Below are 17,336 nucleotides of genomic sequence, written 5' to 3'. Positions count from 1 at the left end.
TACTCTTTTCAATTGATTGAAGCACATTTAAAATATAGGTGTCAAATATTAAGCCTAAAGTCACATACTACCTTTGCAATGTAGATAAAAAAACAACTGAGAAGAATTTGATATCAATATTTCATACAAGTGCTTCTTTTTTTCTAGAAAGAAGACTGAATTTTCTTAATGCATTGTCACATTTAATTGCTCAAGTAAATCATTATCCCAACAGTTTAAAAAATTTCTCCCTTATGGTGTTAGTCAACATGCATTCATAAACACAAATTACTGACATATACAATTTCAATTGACACTGGAATCAATAGATTCACATGGATTTACAGCATTGATTGAAATAAAGGACTGTATCTACTTTTTTGCTAGCAGTTGTTCGGAAGTCTTGTCCAAGTGTGGACTGAATTCCAAATGGTTGCTTTGTCCTGAATTTCCACTGAGCCGGGGTAAACCTAAAGATTTAAATAACTAACACAAATCAGCCGAGAATCATACAGTGATTACAATGCCAGCACTAAATCATGATTGGAAAAGTCAATTTTGATGACAAACCTATGTCTGGCATGGGCAAATCATATGAGAGTTAACCATTGATAAGGTTTTCATCTTCGTAATTAATAACTAAATGTTCGCACAATGTGCATATAGTTGCGGTTATGAATCACATACATACCAGATGACCCTCCAATGAGATGTACAGGACCAGATCCAGCAATATCAACAACGCCAAGAAGTCGCAAGAATCCATGATCACCCCAAACCCATCCAGCAGGTAGGCAGTAAACAATGGTATTCATAAGAGAGAATAAGCAATATGCCTTGAAATTGCACCTTTAGGGAGAAGAAGGCAAAAGTTTCATTTTGGCATGCTTAAAATTTCTTTCAGCAAGGTTCATGATAGAAAAGTTAGATTGGCCATTAGACGCTTCTGGAAAATCCGTTGTGCATGTGCGCAAATATTGAGGTATATTGCAGTTAGTTTGCCTAGTTAATGGGGTAGATCCAGGGGAATGGAACATTTTCCCTACCTCAGCTGACTCATTTTAAAAAAGCTGGGTTTTTGTCAATTTTCCTCCCAGCAATAAAATAATATATGCCTGGATCATCCTATCCAAATTTGACCAAGTGATTAATCCTTGAGACTCTGATTTCAAACAAATTTGGCAAATCGTTTTCAGCGGAACAGCGAAGCCGGTCGCGGGGGCTCTAGAGGCGGAGCTCCCCATCAAGTGAGCACGAAGCGCTGCGAGTAATTACTTCCACTGCCAGCCGTTAGATAACTTTTCTTCAAAAAATCAGGCAAATTTCAGGTACAAACACCAAAGGAGACCAGGTCATAATAATTACGGCAGTTTCGGTAAAAACCAACGATGCCTCTAAATTCCAGAACTACGCAATTGAAATTTACAGGTTATTTAATGAAATTTATAGTTTTCCGATGCATGAGAATTGAAAAAAATAACAGTGTAGGCAATGCACACCACCTTAAAACTGCTCAAAGTAAATTTCTTGCAACGTGCCTGGTGATTGGCACTTTATGTAGGGTTACATTGTTAGATCACAAGAATTTCCATTAAATGAAGCTGTTCTTACCTCTCTGCCATTGCCCCTGATACAATAGTTGTTGCTGTGGTCGCGAAGGACAGCTGAAAGAGGAATGTTGCAAACACAGGTCCCATGTCTAGTTCTTCGTGAAGTATCGTTGTATTCCTTGTGTGAATTGTTAAGGGTGTTGGAGCCATTTGATCCTTGGGCAATACGTCAATCATGAAGTCCCCGACTCCCACGAATGGATTTGTGAGTGGGCCATTGCCAAAACTGAGTCCGAAGCCGAATACCCAATAGGTAAGACCTCCAAGGACCACATCCACCACGTTCTTCATCATTATATTCACTTCATTCTTCATTGAAACGCATCCTGATTCCAGAAGTCCGAACCCTGGAGGGGGGAGTCATTCTTTTATAAGCAGAATTTATTATGCTGATTGACTTGATGCTTAGCGTATGAAACAAATGTAAATAAATGTTTATTTGTTAATTGTTTTTAAATGAATTAATTTCAATTTATGGATACTCCCATTTTCAAGCAAAATTAGCAATCCATTTTTCCAGGAGCTTGTGTATTGGGGGAGGGCTTCAGGCCCTCCTGCCGTAAATGCGAAATTTGAAATTATGAAAAAAAAGAAAGACATATTTATGCAAAAATTGCATATGGCAATGGAATGTATTAATTATATAAGAAAAGGCATCAAAAAAGTAAGAAAAATCATTAAAACATAGGGTGAGAAGCAGTTTGTAGTTAGTTCTTAGAAGAGTTCTTGCAATCGTATTCATCCATTCATCCATCCATCGCTCAATTAAAGCCTAAGTTTTGAACAACGATTTTGAAAAGCGATTGGTCACCAAAATAAGACAAAATAAAACCGACCGAGAGAGAATGATACGTGCCATTATAATTTCTATTGAGTGACCATAAAACTGCATAAACAAATAACATCGGCAACCCCATTTACACGAAAATGTTTTTTTTTATCGGACTATATGGCGCCAAAATTTAGTATCGCGGCAGATGCACAGAACTGTGAGGGCATATTGCAGGGAGAGTGAAAAACGTAGCTTCTCAGTATGAACATAATTTTTTAGCACATTCGAGACTTTAACTTGTTAATGAGAATCGAATTGGCCTCTTCACTGGTACGCCATTTCTCCGCCTCTTACGTATAGCAACGGACAACGCATCTTCCTTGATCAAATTCGGCAAAGAGCTGAATAATTCACATTCATTGAAGGCATATACAAAATTTGTATGCCGCCGCGAAAATTGTAAATATTAGCTCGCTGGCGCCATCCTTCAACTCACGAACACCAGGTTTTAGAAAATAAACTCTTCCGGCGAAGAACTCGTTTATAGGGCCATGGTCTACGTGTGCAGTCAAGGTACCACATGAAAAAATCGCAAAGGATGCATTTGAAGACGAGAAGGTTTCAACGTAACATATGGTCTCTTGGAAAGTTTACAGATCTTGTGCCCAACAAAATCAGTGGACGCAGTAAAAATGGCGGTCGAAATTCAAATTACGTTTAATCATAAAGTATATACTTAGAGTAAGTAAGAATATACTCTATGGTTTAATTTTCTGAAGAAGTAAAGAAAGTGGCGCCAATCGCCTTAAATCTTCCTATCAAGGAACTTCAGCTTATCTTTAAATACCTACAAATGACATGACTCTTCTTCAATAGGGTTGTTCACCATTTTTTTTGCTTTCTTACATGAAAGTACACACCGAGGGGATACCGGCGGCAGTTTCAGTGCTTTTCTATTAAAAAATTTAACCCTAAAAAGGGTAAGCGAAAAGTGTGGAATACGAGGGCCAGCTCAAACGCTCCGAAAGCACACGATGGTTGCCGAAGGCATGTTTACGTCACACACAGCGAACTTCTCGCGGAATCCGTCAACCCCGTCAACAAACCTAACGGAAAATTATTTCCAAGTTTCGATCATCTTGCGTTGAGGTCAAAATTTTGAAGCTACTTTAAGCCCACGTGAATTAGAACTGAAATTGACCCTCGACCACTCAAACTGTTTATAAACTGTGGTATACAAGTTTGCTTCCAAAAATAGAATATTCAATTTGAAGGGTATTACGCTTAGGTATAAGAAAGTGAGATCTTTTATCTTTAAGATATATCATTCCCCCCGGGATAGCTGGTTTTTAGAAAATAGATACTTCCAGTCCGAAAATCGTCCACAGTTCAATATTGTAACCTTCAGGGAGGACTGACTGACCTGTCTGCATGGTGAAGATGATGAAGGAGGAAGTGAGCACCCAGTTGGAGTCCTCCATGGTCAGGTCGAACATTCCGCCTTCTTCTTCCCTGTGTTCCCCTGATTGGTGGCCACGGCCACAGTCCGGCCTGGCGGTGGTCGGCACCGATGGAGGCGTCATCGTGTACAAGGAATCGTTGGCTTGCATTTTTCGGGGCTACGCGGAGCTATTGAGAAACACCCTGAAAGTGGGCAAACATGCATGTCGGATCTCATTTTAGTACTTGGATTCTAAAATAGGATCTGAAATTCATAGTAACTCCATGAAAATTAGTTAACATGCTTGCCCCGTTAAGTAAAAAATACAATTTTAGGCGGTCTCCTAGTATCGTAAAAAACAACTGAGCAACGGGTATTTCCATAATGGTGGTTTTTCCCGAACACGACATTTTCGGCATAGAATTTTCCAGAAGCGAATCCACGGGAACAGATGTTTAACGAGTTATTGTTACACGACAATTATTTGAAAAATACGAATTAATGTTTCTTTAGAACGTCAAATTATCTTGAAGATGAGGTAATTCAGAAGTCTGTGTATTAAAAAATGATACGCGACTTAAAAAAGTGCTCAAAATGTATTTTTCATGATTTATCTCGTTATCGTATTATGCATGCCTTATAATGGAAAAATAGTCGAAATGTCTGAAGAGTGTTGGGTAATAATTCATTTAACCCTTAATTACGAATGTATGGTAAAAAATAAGGCAACATTTCAATTATAGTGCACTTTTAGATTCATATTTTCTCAGATAAGTTATAACATCACTGACTATTTCCGATCGGCTACCTTTCCTCCACGACTTCAAGTAGCCGTATCATGTAGTTTGTAGTTATTATCATTTAGTGAGCAATTCCCTCCTTGAAATATCGGGTCTCTCTGAACGAGTCAATGAGCCAAAACTCCGATGACACACGTGTTCATGAATATTGGGCGGCGAATTTCTTATTTTTTAAGTTATGAGAATGGAAGAATTTGGTCCTTCGGGCCGGATAAGCTGGTGCTAATTGCTGACAGACGAACGCTACTCCATACTTGTTTCTCCCAACCCAACCCAGATCACCTCGGTGCCACAGCCAGCATTACAGCATAAGCTAACGGAGCCCAGACACAGTCTAAAAAAACTGTTGCATCATCCAGGCTTTATTAAAATACTACTAGAGATATTTCACCGAAAGCGAGTGTTACAATCCGCTGCGGTATTACCATGGTACGCGAATCCATGTTCACGGAAGCTTTAAGTTTAGTGTTCTTTAATTTTCTTATGCCCAACTTTGGATGAACCCATTATCGGAAACGGCGTAAGAGTGTAACGTCATACCACTTTTGGCAAAGCAAGTTAATGCAGTGTTACCTGAGTAAATTGAAACTTGCGTTCCCGGAAGCCATCTTCACTTCCCACATGATCTTCATCTTCGTATCCTTCTCCACTTGCCCCAAATACTGCCTTCCTCGGGGGACTTTTACTTCAATTTTCCCCCGTGTATTCCTCGCGTAATTGCAGCATTAAGGCATTAATAAATGAAGATAATTTTGAAGGCTTCCATGAGTGATGCGCACTTTACAGTAAAATTGTAATTGTACGCACATTAAACGGATGGTGTGATTTCCATTAACTAATAGTATAAAAACCCGAGCGGTGAGCGAAAACAGAGAGATAGGTAAATTAACATTCAGTATAAAGATTAATTAAAAATCTAACAAAAAATAGATCATTATTTTCTCATTACTAAAAACTCGTCTTCCCCGACTCCTTTTTTGACGCTCACAAAACTCATTTCAGTTCTTACTTATCAAAGCTTAAGTTTATGTGCAATAATGTGGAATCGTCTTCAATAGCATGCAGACACACACGCATCTCATTTTACTCGTAGGGTACAATAGGGCCGGTAAAAACTTGGAGGGTTGACACAAACATTCTGGTGATTGAATGAGAATTTTAGATACTACGTGTAAGAAATTCACTCAACAGAGATTTCACAGCAATTAGCCGCAACGACGAGATACGACCACCGCCACTTCCTCTGCTTAGGTAACTCCTCTTAGTAAATGCCAGTAAAATGGCTGTCTACATATTATCGAAAACGATAGCTCACCACCAGCTTCACAAGAATTGGTCTCCAGCCCTTGGTATCCTTCGGATCACATCTCGGATCCCTCGGATTTTTTTAAGTTACAGAGACATGAAATATCTATCAACACACACCTTGCACGGAAATTTATTGCGTGAGGTGTTTGAGAGGCATGCTGGTTGCCAATATTGATGTTTTGCCGTCAATCTGCACATATCGGTAAACCACACATTTCTTTTAATTAGCTATGTATTTCATTTGTAGAAAGCTGAAAAGTAATATTGCCCTTAGTTATTAGCAGGAATTACGCAATGTAACGAAATAGAAAAATGGAGTCCGAGAGGATACATGCCACTGGGCTAGTAGTCTCTTCTGTAGATGTATCGCAGGTAGCCACCACTAATTAACAAATTTTGGGGGTGGCTGAAGCCCCTAGTGCTTCACCCCCGGCTGCGTGCTTCACACACTATCTAGAAGGTATGCTCAGTTCAACAAAAAGAAGAATCAAGTACAGCCAAATTTCAATTTATTTTTTGATGCCACTTCACACTATTTCGACCCTATCTGACATGCTGACGAGTCTCACTCGGATTAATCGCAGAAAGGTACAGCGTAATAATAAAACTTATTGAAAACAGTTGGAAATATTCCAAAAGTTTTTATTTTAACCAAACCGATTTATCTCGTGTAATTCTTACGGGAAGTAACGCAGCATTGGCAGCTATTGGGCAAACACCAAAAGCTTTTTTTTAAGCAATTGCTTCCAGCGTCAGTGTGTTATTACACTTGAAAACAGCACGTGATGGGATCGTTTGGGTTAAATTAGGTAATATTACTACGTGTTTAAAAAAAATTAGTTGCCAATAATTTCCGTAAATTCACCATCATTACGCTTAAGAGAGGTAGGCAATTTAAATGAGCAATTAAATACTATACACAAGAGAGTTAAATCTGGCTTCAATCATGCTATTGCCATACGATGCAATTCCAATCAAAAGAAAATTACCCCTGGAGGCTATAGTTTCACGCAAGGAAAAATACTCACCCGGATTAAGCGCAATTCTCTCAGCAAATGACAATCGTGTGGGAAAATGGAGTTAGGGACTAACACGTTAATATTTCATGAGGTGAAGGGATTGATCAATCACAGGCCTCTTAGGATCAACCTAATTGGTTCATCAATTACTAAGCAACATTCGGTTGAGAATGCAAAATCAAAGGGAGCTTCAAAGGCCGTCTTGTGTTTTCGGGCATGAATATTGAAACTTTTATGTTACAGTTGAGATCTTTCAAACTAAGGCACCACCAAACAATCTCCTACGCAGAGAAAAACACGCAAACCTCAAAACCAAAAGTTGGCCATGACGTATGCGAATAATTTGCCCTTGGAATTTGCAAGGAAATATTTTATTCCTAATATAGGTTTAAACTTCTAATTTAGAGCTGTTCAGAATGAGGTAAAAAAGAATGCCTTGCCTGCGTTCTCGAATCTAGAAATATCGCAAACAACACAAAAATATGTCATCACTTCTCTAAAAGTTGGAAACGTCGAGTTGTTTAGCGCCGAAGAGACGCCAAAATAAAGGGACAACTCATCTCACTACGAATTTTTTTTACCTTCCACCGTCTGCCGATCCATATTATCAAAGATGAGTGCCCTCCTAGTAGCACACGCCGGATGAATTTTGCTGTAGTCGGGGCGTTGCAGGGGGAGAGGCGAGCGGGGAGGGGACGGGAGCGGCCTGCCGCTCTTCTATCCGCGACGCTGCATGGGCGTTGGAATACTTTCTCCGCGGATGCGCACTCAAATTTGGCATTTTGTGGCTTAACGGTGGAAGACGTCGTATTGCTCGAAATTTTTGCTCTAAAAGGACAATATCTCAGCATAATCTACAGGGAATGACCACAAAATATCAAATTTTCCAATATTTTACCCTACTATTAGTACTATTATTAATGGCATTTGAGCGAGGGTCAGGTACTAACCTAGAGGTCTCAAAATTTTCAGGCCTTAATTTTGATCAGTCCCACAACTTTTTTTCACTGTGAAAGATGGATTTAAAAAAAATCGATTTTTCCGATCCGCCCTACTGTGCAGGTCTCAAACTTTGAAGAAATCACCTGATGTCACGCGAGGAGTCAAGGAAGCAAGAAATAGCCATCACTGCCCATGTGAATCTAAAATTGTACTGATTATGTAATTAGACAAAAAGCCATGAAAATTTTAACCATTTTATCATTTATTTTCATATAATCCAGTAGCTTATAGATGTTTTGGCAAGTTTTGAAAATATCAGAGTACAGAATTATTTTAAGTACCTAATTCTAATATTTCATAATCATCAAGCGTAAATAATAATTTTTAAGAATATTATATTTTCCTACTTTTAAAAACTAATTTTCGTCAGAAAATGCTCTAATAATTAATTTAATATAAATTATTACTCTTTCCTGATATTTCATCAAAATACGTGCCTAGGAAAGCAATAAATTAGCAGAAAAAAATTGATGTTTATAGGAAGAGGACGAAAGTTACTGTTGTTACAACAACACGTCTCCTTTATTAACGTTCTCAAATGTAAAATATCTGACTCAGATCAATAAAACATAAGCCTTAAATTGCTTGAATTTAAGAAGGTCAATTGTTTCTTCCTTATTAATTAATTGTCAATTGTCTCTTTCTTATTTCAATTAATTTCAAGTGTTTGTTAGTTTGAAAGTCCTTCCTTGGAATGGCATTCATCCCCTTTCTTCTAAGTCCTAATTCGTTTGGGAAAGCCGTAAATAAATCAACGTGGAGGCAAAGAGCATTTACTGGCCATTTATATAATCTCGTTGGAGTTCGGAATATATTAATTCTTCTCTAAAAATTTGTGGAAGTATCGTAGTCAACTGCCTCGGACAACAACTGCACTGACATATACTCGCTCTGATACGTTTCCAGTTTTTAGGCCTTCAACCTGCCAGAATGCCGTGACGTTGGAGGCGAAAGAAAGGGTAGGTAGTGGGAAGACCTGAGTGTTTAGTGCTCGAGGCTCATCACGCCGGTGCCCAGCATCATGAGGCCACGATTGCAATGGGACGTCCTGATCGGTGCAGACAGTTAGCATTCGCCGCTACCGACCAATAGATTAGGCATAGCAATGCTAGTGCGGCCGGTGCAACTCGCCTGAAGTACCTACGCCAGAATATCCTATTAGTACGGTGGGTTGCCTACATGTCAAGGGTAGCCTCAACCCTCGCGGCCCTGTTCTGCCTACTGGATCCTGAATCTTCTTCAATCTGCAAGACACCCTGCGTATCATGGGGACGGCCTAACATCGAATCAAACGCCACCAAGAGCCGACGAGGATGGACGCGGGTGCTACCGAGATAGCGATACGGGAATCAAACAACGGTGGCAAAAGCCCTAGCAGAAGGAATGCACTGAGGGATCTCACGTCCACGTACACGTTGAGCCGTCGGAATGCTTTATTTCGGGCTCCGCAGTGAGGTTTTTCCTCGACTTTACCCGCGGCGTTATTCGTAGAAATATTCACGACTTATACGTGAGCAAATTGTTCCCTACAATTGTAAATTTAAAGATGAAAATGGGGAGCAACACGAATGAATTTCAAGTCATGCAAATTACAAACTCTGAAGGATAGGGAGAAGACTTGGATTTAAAAAAAAAAACTGCCAAAAAAGCCAATTTTAATGGATACTGTTACCGTTGCTGCTTCTCGCCAGTCGTTTGTTATGTCAAATTAGGACCTTGCACTTGCAAGGGCACAAGATATACTACACCGATGAGAGGAACATATTCAAAATCTGCAGTTTGACGTAAAACAGCCATTATTTTCGCCAAATTTGCGTTTGAGCCCCATCGTAGAGCGATTTTCAAACCACTTCCTCAGTCTGTCCGTGGAAACCGTTCCGTTACGTCACGCTCCGACGACGTCGTGTTTTCAAGCAGCCGATGAGGATTAATTTTTAAAGACTCATAACGCGAAATTTTCGGCGATTATATTTGAGTTAAGGACCTTCTTATTCTAGCATTTCCAAAAATTTTGCATGTTCCCCATCGACGCAAGAACTAAAAAAAAACATTGTAATGCTGCCGACGGAGGTCCATAGTCCTCATGAAAAAGCCGATGGAAACGGGAAAGATGGAATCTAAGTAAATTCTAATGTTATCGAGAAGCCGGAAGGCTATTAGAATTGCTATTGGGCTGTTGACGCCACGCCAAGGACGGCGAAGTCGCATCGCCAGTGTTGCAGATAGAAACGGCAACCTTGCAAGAAACGACAGTTGGTAATGAAGGGAAAGCTACACTGCATAGAGGAGGCCCAATTCCATCCCATAGAACTGTTGCCACTTCAGTCGCATTTTAATCGGTTTTCAAAAATGTACGCGGCGCGGTGATGAGTTCAATGCGATTCACTTTTTTCCAATGTTTTTCACCATAATGTTTTCTATTGCGAAGAGTGGCATCGACAAGTAACGGATTTGATGGATCACTTCATCATTTGTGTAAATTTCGGTTAAAACACCTGAAGTCCGAATGACACTTCCAAATTTATTGGCCAATCCATTGGATATTGGATTGTGGTCCAACTGACAGATACCAATTTCTAGTCCAATATCCTTTTCACAATATTGGACACAATTTCTCGCCCATTTTGGAATTTAGAACAGGTTCTATTTTCTCGCGGCCAATCTTCAATCAGAAGTCAGTTTTGTTGACTCCTAGTGGCCAAAAAAAAAAGAAGCTCTTTACAAAACATCCGATTTGGCTGTAAAACATTGGTTTTGTTCCGAAAATTCGCTTCAAGTTGCTAAAATGTGGACGAAAGAAGTTGTTTTACTATTGACTGGAGCGTAAAAATCACACGAATGCTTATGCAACGCAAAATCATCGAAATATAATGGCGTACTCTAGCGGGACATTAGAACACTATTTCGGCCAATATTGGTGTAAATATTGATATGTGTCATACGGTGCGTAACGCCCAATATTTTCAACAATATTGCATGCCGATTTATTGGAAAATACATTGGAAAGTGTCATACGAGCTTAATTATATCTTATTTACCCGTGAAACTCGGATCATTTTGTACGTCAGCGACGCATGCAGAGACTTTCTTAAACCCATTTAAATGCCCGGTGAGTGACAACACATTTACAGCCTGACTTGAGGATCCTCTTTTGTAATATTCGTGGCTATGCCCGAGAGGAAGTCGCCTGACAGGCGCTGGGCAATGACCGAGATAAAAATTGAAAACAATCCTAATCCAACATAATGTCAAATACCCTTTTCAAAATCAGGATTCACTATGTTATCCGATGGAGAATGTCGAGACGGTCGAAACGGATCAATTTTCTCCAACTTTTATTCTACGAGAAAAAGCTGTTTCATAGAGTTAACAATAAATCTGGTTTAAATTATATTCAATGGTTAAAACTTTGGAATGAAACCTATCAAAGCAAGATCTACCATTGTTATTCATTTCAAATTCATTCGGTGGTTGCACAGCCTATGGTACATCGTTTGGTCAAAAAGAACACAAATTACATCTACACGGAAAAATAAATTTCAATCGAAACGGAGAGAACGGTAAAATAACAGGGTGCCTTGAGCTGACGGAAAAATTTCAAAGCACAAATTTACGGAGAGTAATGGTTATTTTCATACAATGGACTCATTTAAATGTAAAAAAATGTGACATTTACCAGATTTTACGAAGATAAAATGAAAAAGAAATAATATAATATTTTAGGCCTGTTATATCCTGGAATTAGATTCACTGTATCACTATCCCCCTCAAAAATGTTTTTGCATCAGACATCACACACACTGCATTGTGCCATGGGACTCTGGATAAATACAGTGGGTGCAAAAAGTATTCGGACAGTACTTGTTTCCAGCCGCTATTACTATTTTGACTCCGTTACACTTGTCCTCCGAATTCAACATGAATGCACTATTATCATTTGCTGTTCTGGTAGTTTTACATTTTAAAAGAAGGAAAATTTGTTGCTACTTCGCTATAAAATTAGTCCAATAGACGAATATGGAGAACTATCGCGCACAAAAAGTATTCGGACACACGGTGCACGTCGATTTAAACGCGTTTATAGGGGTGTCCACCGGTTTCATTGCCGTCCGGCTGTGGACGCACATGCCTCCCCTTGGCTGTGGCGAGGTGAAACGCATCTTTGACCGAACTGCGACCTGAAGTGTGGACAGGTGTGGGACGAAAGGCAACTGAGACGACTGAAGGTGAACGAAAGCTCCTTATTAGATACTATAATCAATCAAGTCACTAAATCAAATTGCTGGACTTGTCGGACGACCTAGGTCAACTGACTACGACATAGTATATCGGTTCGGGAAGTCCAAGACTGTTCTAAACAAGCCCCTTAGCGGTCGTCGCTCTTCGCAGATGAGGCAGTATCTATTCAATTATTCAAAATGATTTATTACATCCATTGATTGAGTCCTTCAATCTTGATTCCTCTAAGTCTTTTCGATCTTGATTCCTTTGAGTATTTTCGATCTTGATTCATTTGAGTCTTTTCGATCATAATGATTTAATCAATTGTTTGAATCATTTATGTGACTCGAGTCAAAATGATTGAATCACTAAAATGATCGACTTTGCCCAACACTAGTGACAACCGATTCATCGTGCGGGAGATCAAGAAGGATCCAAAAACTTAGGCTCCCAAGCTAACTACTAATCAACAGAAGTGTGATGTTTATGAATACGTAGGTACCGTCCGGAATGTGTGGATGCAAAACGGTTACCACGGCCGAGTAACAATCTGGATGCCGTGTATCAGCGAGGTCAATCGCAAGAGACAGGTAGATTTCGCTCGGGAACATCAATTTGAGACTTTATTGTTGTATGATAGCGAGATTTTCATTGGCGAGAGCAAGCACAACATATCCTGATCTGATGGTCATCAAATGATGTGGCGTCGGAACAATACTGAGCTCGATCCCAAGAACTTGAAAGCAACAGTGAAACATGGGGTTGCTTATGTGATGGTGTGGGGGTGCATGTGCTCGTATGGAGTGGGTAATTTGCACTTTTTGAAAGGGATCATGGACTGCAAGATCTAAATCGACATACTGAAGCAAAATTTGTTAGTTAATACTGATAAAATGGGACAGAGAAACAATTTTAAATTTCAGCAGGACAATGATCCAAAACTCAAGGCAAAGAATACAATTCTTTGGATCAAGCAAAACGCACCCAAACAGTCGAAAACCCCTCCATAATCACCAAACCTCAATTCGATTGAACATCCCTAGAGTATTCCGGAGATATAAATAAAGTAAAGGCAAATATAAAACATGAATGACCTCAAGATTGCCTTGTTAAAAGAATTAGAAAAAATACCCCCTACTGTCACATCAAAATTGGTCCATCCAATGCCAAATCGCTTTCAGGCAGTCCTGAAAACCAAATGAATGCCACAAAATACTAATCATTCCCTGAGAGCACACGAAAAATTGTAGACGTATACATTTGGGATATTTCTAGTCTACAGGTAACTTAACCGATGGAAGTTACCAGTAGACCATAAATATACGCGATGTACTACTACCGCAATTGGGATATTTCAAGTCTACTGGTAACTTAACCGATGTAAGGCTGTAGACCTAAAATATACGCGTGATGAAAAGTAAAGAAAACATTAGTTATTTCACATAAATGTCATGTCATGTATATTCATCATGACAGGTAGATTCCATAAAGTTACGCATGAAACGGCTAATTATAAATATACGCGATGTATAATACACGAAAAATTGAAGGCGTACACATTTGGGATATTTCTAGTCTACAGGTAACTTAACCGATGGAAGGCTGTAGACCAAAAATATACGCGATGTACTACTACCGCAATTGGGATATTTCAAGTCTACTGGTAACTTAACCGATGGAAGGCTGTAGACCAAAAATATACGAGATGTACTACTACCGCAATTGGGATATTTCAAGTCTACAGGTAACTTAAATGATGGAAGTTATCTGTAGACTAGAAATATACGCGATGTATTCTACCAATGCCTTCTAACCCTGAGAGCACACGAAAAATTGTAGACGTATACATTTGGGATATTTCTAGTCTACAGGTAACTTAACCGATGGAAGTTACCAGTAGACCATAAATATACGCGATGTACTACTACCGCAATTGGGATATTTCAAGTCTACTGGTAACTTAACCGATGGAAGGCTGTAGACCAAAAATATACGCGATGTACTACTACCGCAATTGGGATATTTCAAGTCTACAGGTAACTTAAATGATGGAAGTTACCTGTAGACCATAAATATACGCGATGTATTCTACCAATGCCTTCTAAGCTAACGAGCCGTATGCTGGAGATGGTAACACAGTTGGTCGTCTGCAGACCACGTTAGTGTATTGTTTTGATTGTTTATGAGTTGCGAGCAGTTGTGAGAGCTTCGTTTGTGATACGTGTTGGTTATCTCCAATGTAAAGCAAAATCTCCGACGATAGAGGCTCAGAAGCCCTCATATTTTGTATTATTTACAATATTAATATCTGAGTAAGCGCATTAAATATAAACTGGAACAGTGGTTAAACCAAAAAGTCAGAAGCATCGTTGTAGCAGTCTGACAATGAGCCACAACCGTTGGAGGTGGATACGTTAAATGTAAGTTGATGTTATCGACGGCACCTCATCCATTAATGTAATTAGAACAATTTTGATATTTTCTAATGCCTGCTATGCTTTGACAGTCAATAATTTCATCAATTTCTTCGTAGGTACTGGTAAATTCGTCGTTAAGGACTGCTTGTGCTTGTATTATAAGGTGAACACCAGAGAATACAACTATGCTTCTATTGCTATTGCTATGTTCGCTATGCTTGGAGATTTTCGATTTTTACTAAAACATCTTTTGTGCCAAAATAGTGTTATTTTCATCGTGACAACTCTCGTTAATCTACTGCTGGCAATCACTGTGCCAGTGGTTGTAATGCACTATGACAGTTAAGGTTGACAAGGTTGAAAAACATCGGCCAAGAGTAGTATTTTCAGATTTCCATCGCGATTGAATTGTAAACAGTGCTATTACGCTATCGATAAATGGACAGTTATGTAAATGTCAGTGGCGTGTTATCCTCCGTTGTTCACCGTGGGTATGACATATCACGATCAAGCTATCAAGATCAAAGCTGTGTGTGAAGTTTATTTTTCTAGTATATCAACGAATAGCAGTGAGAAAAGTCACCTGTGCCACTCGAATGGGCTAATTAAGTCTCCAAATCGGTGAATATATAGTATTTTTCATCATAACTCGAGCTCTGTGATTGTAAGTTGTACGTGATTAATATAAGTATGGTAGTGACTTCCAGTTTTTGATGATTATATTTGCCTATTTCCCACTATGTTTTTATGGTGTGTGCTAGTATATCGTTTGTGGATTTACCTATATTATTGAAATACGTTGTTGCTTGTGTGTGTTTGTGTATTGGCAGCGGAACCGATTCGCGATCTCTGAAGTGAATTGTGTGCATACACTTGCTGTGAATTCGTATTCGTCAAACCAAGGAAATGGTGAAGCTTTGTCACATTATTATGAAATAAAAGATTCTTTCTACAATAATTGCATGTGTTGTGTTTCTTTAACTGTATATTGCTTTTCATAGATAACTGCCTAAAAGTTATTTTTCATTATTGTAGAAAGTGCTTTTCTTTTGCTCCCTGAATTGGCATTATTGCTTTCCAAACCCCGCTACATACACGGAAAGAATGCAGAGCAACCGATTATTTGTTATTTCATAGGAGTTCAGTGTTTTTGTCCGTAATTAAGGTTCTCCTAAGTATTCGTGATGGATTTTTAGCATTTTCGGAGGGATAGGAATACCTTCTCCGCTAATGCGGCGTTAACAAATTCAACAGCACGGCTCGTAAGCAGTATTAATTAGGCATTGCATCCTATGTCAATAATAGATTTAATTGATAATTCTTCGAAGATAATCATCAAAATTGCCATAAATTCATTTCAGTTGAAAATCACACATATTGCTACAAGATTAGCAGTGTATTAAATGTATGTTTTTGTAAAAAAAATACGCCTGCATTCGGTATAACCGTAGAACAAAATTATCATAAATGGGCGACATTTGCCCCTAATGTAGACCAAATATAGACGTCTACATTTGGTATAACCGCAGACCAAAATTATACCATTATAAGTTACCAGTAGACCAAAAAAGGAAGACATTTGCACCTAATGTAGACCGAATGTAGACCTGATGTAGACCAAATGTAGTCGCCTACATTTGGTATACGGCAAACCATTAGGTTTGCTGTATACCACATATAGACGTCTACATCTGGTTTACATATGGTATTCTGCAAACTTTGTGCTCTCAGGGTTGCGTAAAGTGTGTCTTATGACTTCCTTTAACATGAAAAATTCAGGTGTCCAAATACTTTTTGAGCGAAAAATTTGAAGTTTTTTTCTATTTTGTTTAAAGTTTCGAAAGTTTGTTATTTGTGGCTGTTGCTGAAGTGCATGCACAAATAAAGAGCGTCTGTAGTACACACTGAAAATCATTTCTAGCCGATGACATCAGCGCAACACAAAGAAAGTGAAAATTTTAGCTGGAAATAAAAGCTGTCCGAATACTTTATACGCCCACTATTCGAATCATCACCATAATTATGAAAAATTATAAAGAGTACCGTATTTGATCGTCATTTGCGGCTAAAAACAATGCACGATTCCATACGTGACGACTGGCTTCGTGGTAAAGGTTCGATAGAGAGTAAAAATTGCAGAGGTAAAATGGGATTCCTGAAAAATACATACCGGTGAAAAAATTGGAATTGGGTACAACTGAGCGTGTCCATAAATAATATCATCCTGTCATCTCCACATGATCACAGTTTCCAGCCGGTTAGTAATTGACGTCTTGACATCTTGAATTATCCATTCCGGTACCAACGAAGGGATCACACCATCTACACGTTGGAAAGAAAACTGAACTTCATTTCCATATCCATTCTTTTACCACCACTTCACTACCTTACGGCTAAGTATACTGCAACCAAATAAAATTACTGATTACGATGAGCAATTAAAAAATTACCTTTCACAAACTTCGTATCCCAGTAAGAACAAATATTCTAGTTCGGTCTTCATAATTTTTACGAGCAGACCTCAAGACAAAATGGCTTGGAACTGTCGAATTCCAGTTGGTGGAAGAGGGAGCCACCAGTATTTTCATCCGGGTAATTGCTTGAGGCCTCCTGCAAAGCAAAGGAAGGAAGGGCATTTAGAAATGTGCAGCAAGCTCATAAATGCTTTCTTCGACAGCAGGGAAAAATGCATGCTTGGAGTTAAGCAGCGGACGTCATCGATCGACTTGTCAAGGAACGCCGTGGTTATTAACTTCCCCTGGTTTTA

General features: G+C 39.0%; 1 protein-coding gene across 1 annotated transcript in view; it reads right to left on the bottom strand.

Moving 5' to 3' along the window:
- Positions 1-17,336, bottom strand: part of LOC124162797 (putative ammonium transporter 2) — a 31,990-nt gene extending 14,654 nt beyond the window's left edge. The window contains exons 1-5 of the mRNA XM_046539444.1: positions 17,020-17,336; positions 16,740-16,891; positions 3,785-4,005; positions 1,591-1,936; positions 671-828 (exon numbers count right to left, since the gene is read on the bottom strand). Of these exons, the coding sequence (XP_046395400.1) occupies positions 671-828; positions 1,591-1,936; positions 3,785-3,971 (691 nt within the window). The 5' untranslated portion in view covers positions 3,972-4,005; positions 16,740-16,891; positions 17,020-17,336. The remainder of the gene's footprint in view (positions 1-670; positions 829-1,590; positions 1,937-3,784; positions 4,006-16,739; positions 16,892-17,019) is intronic.

The sequence above is a fragment of the Ischnura elegans genome, chromosome 7 (assembly GCF_921293095.1).
Source record: "Ischnura elegans chromosome 7, ioIscEleg1.1, whole genome shotgun sequence".
Taxonomy (NCBI): domain Eukaryota; kingdom Metazoa; phylum Arthropoda; class Insecta; order Odonata; family Coenagrionidae; genus Ischnura; species Ischnura elegans.
This window is presented reverse-complemented; position numbering and strand designations above follow the sequence as displayed.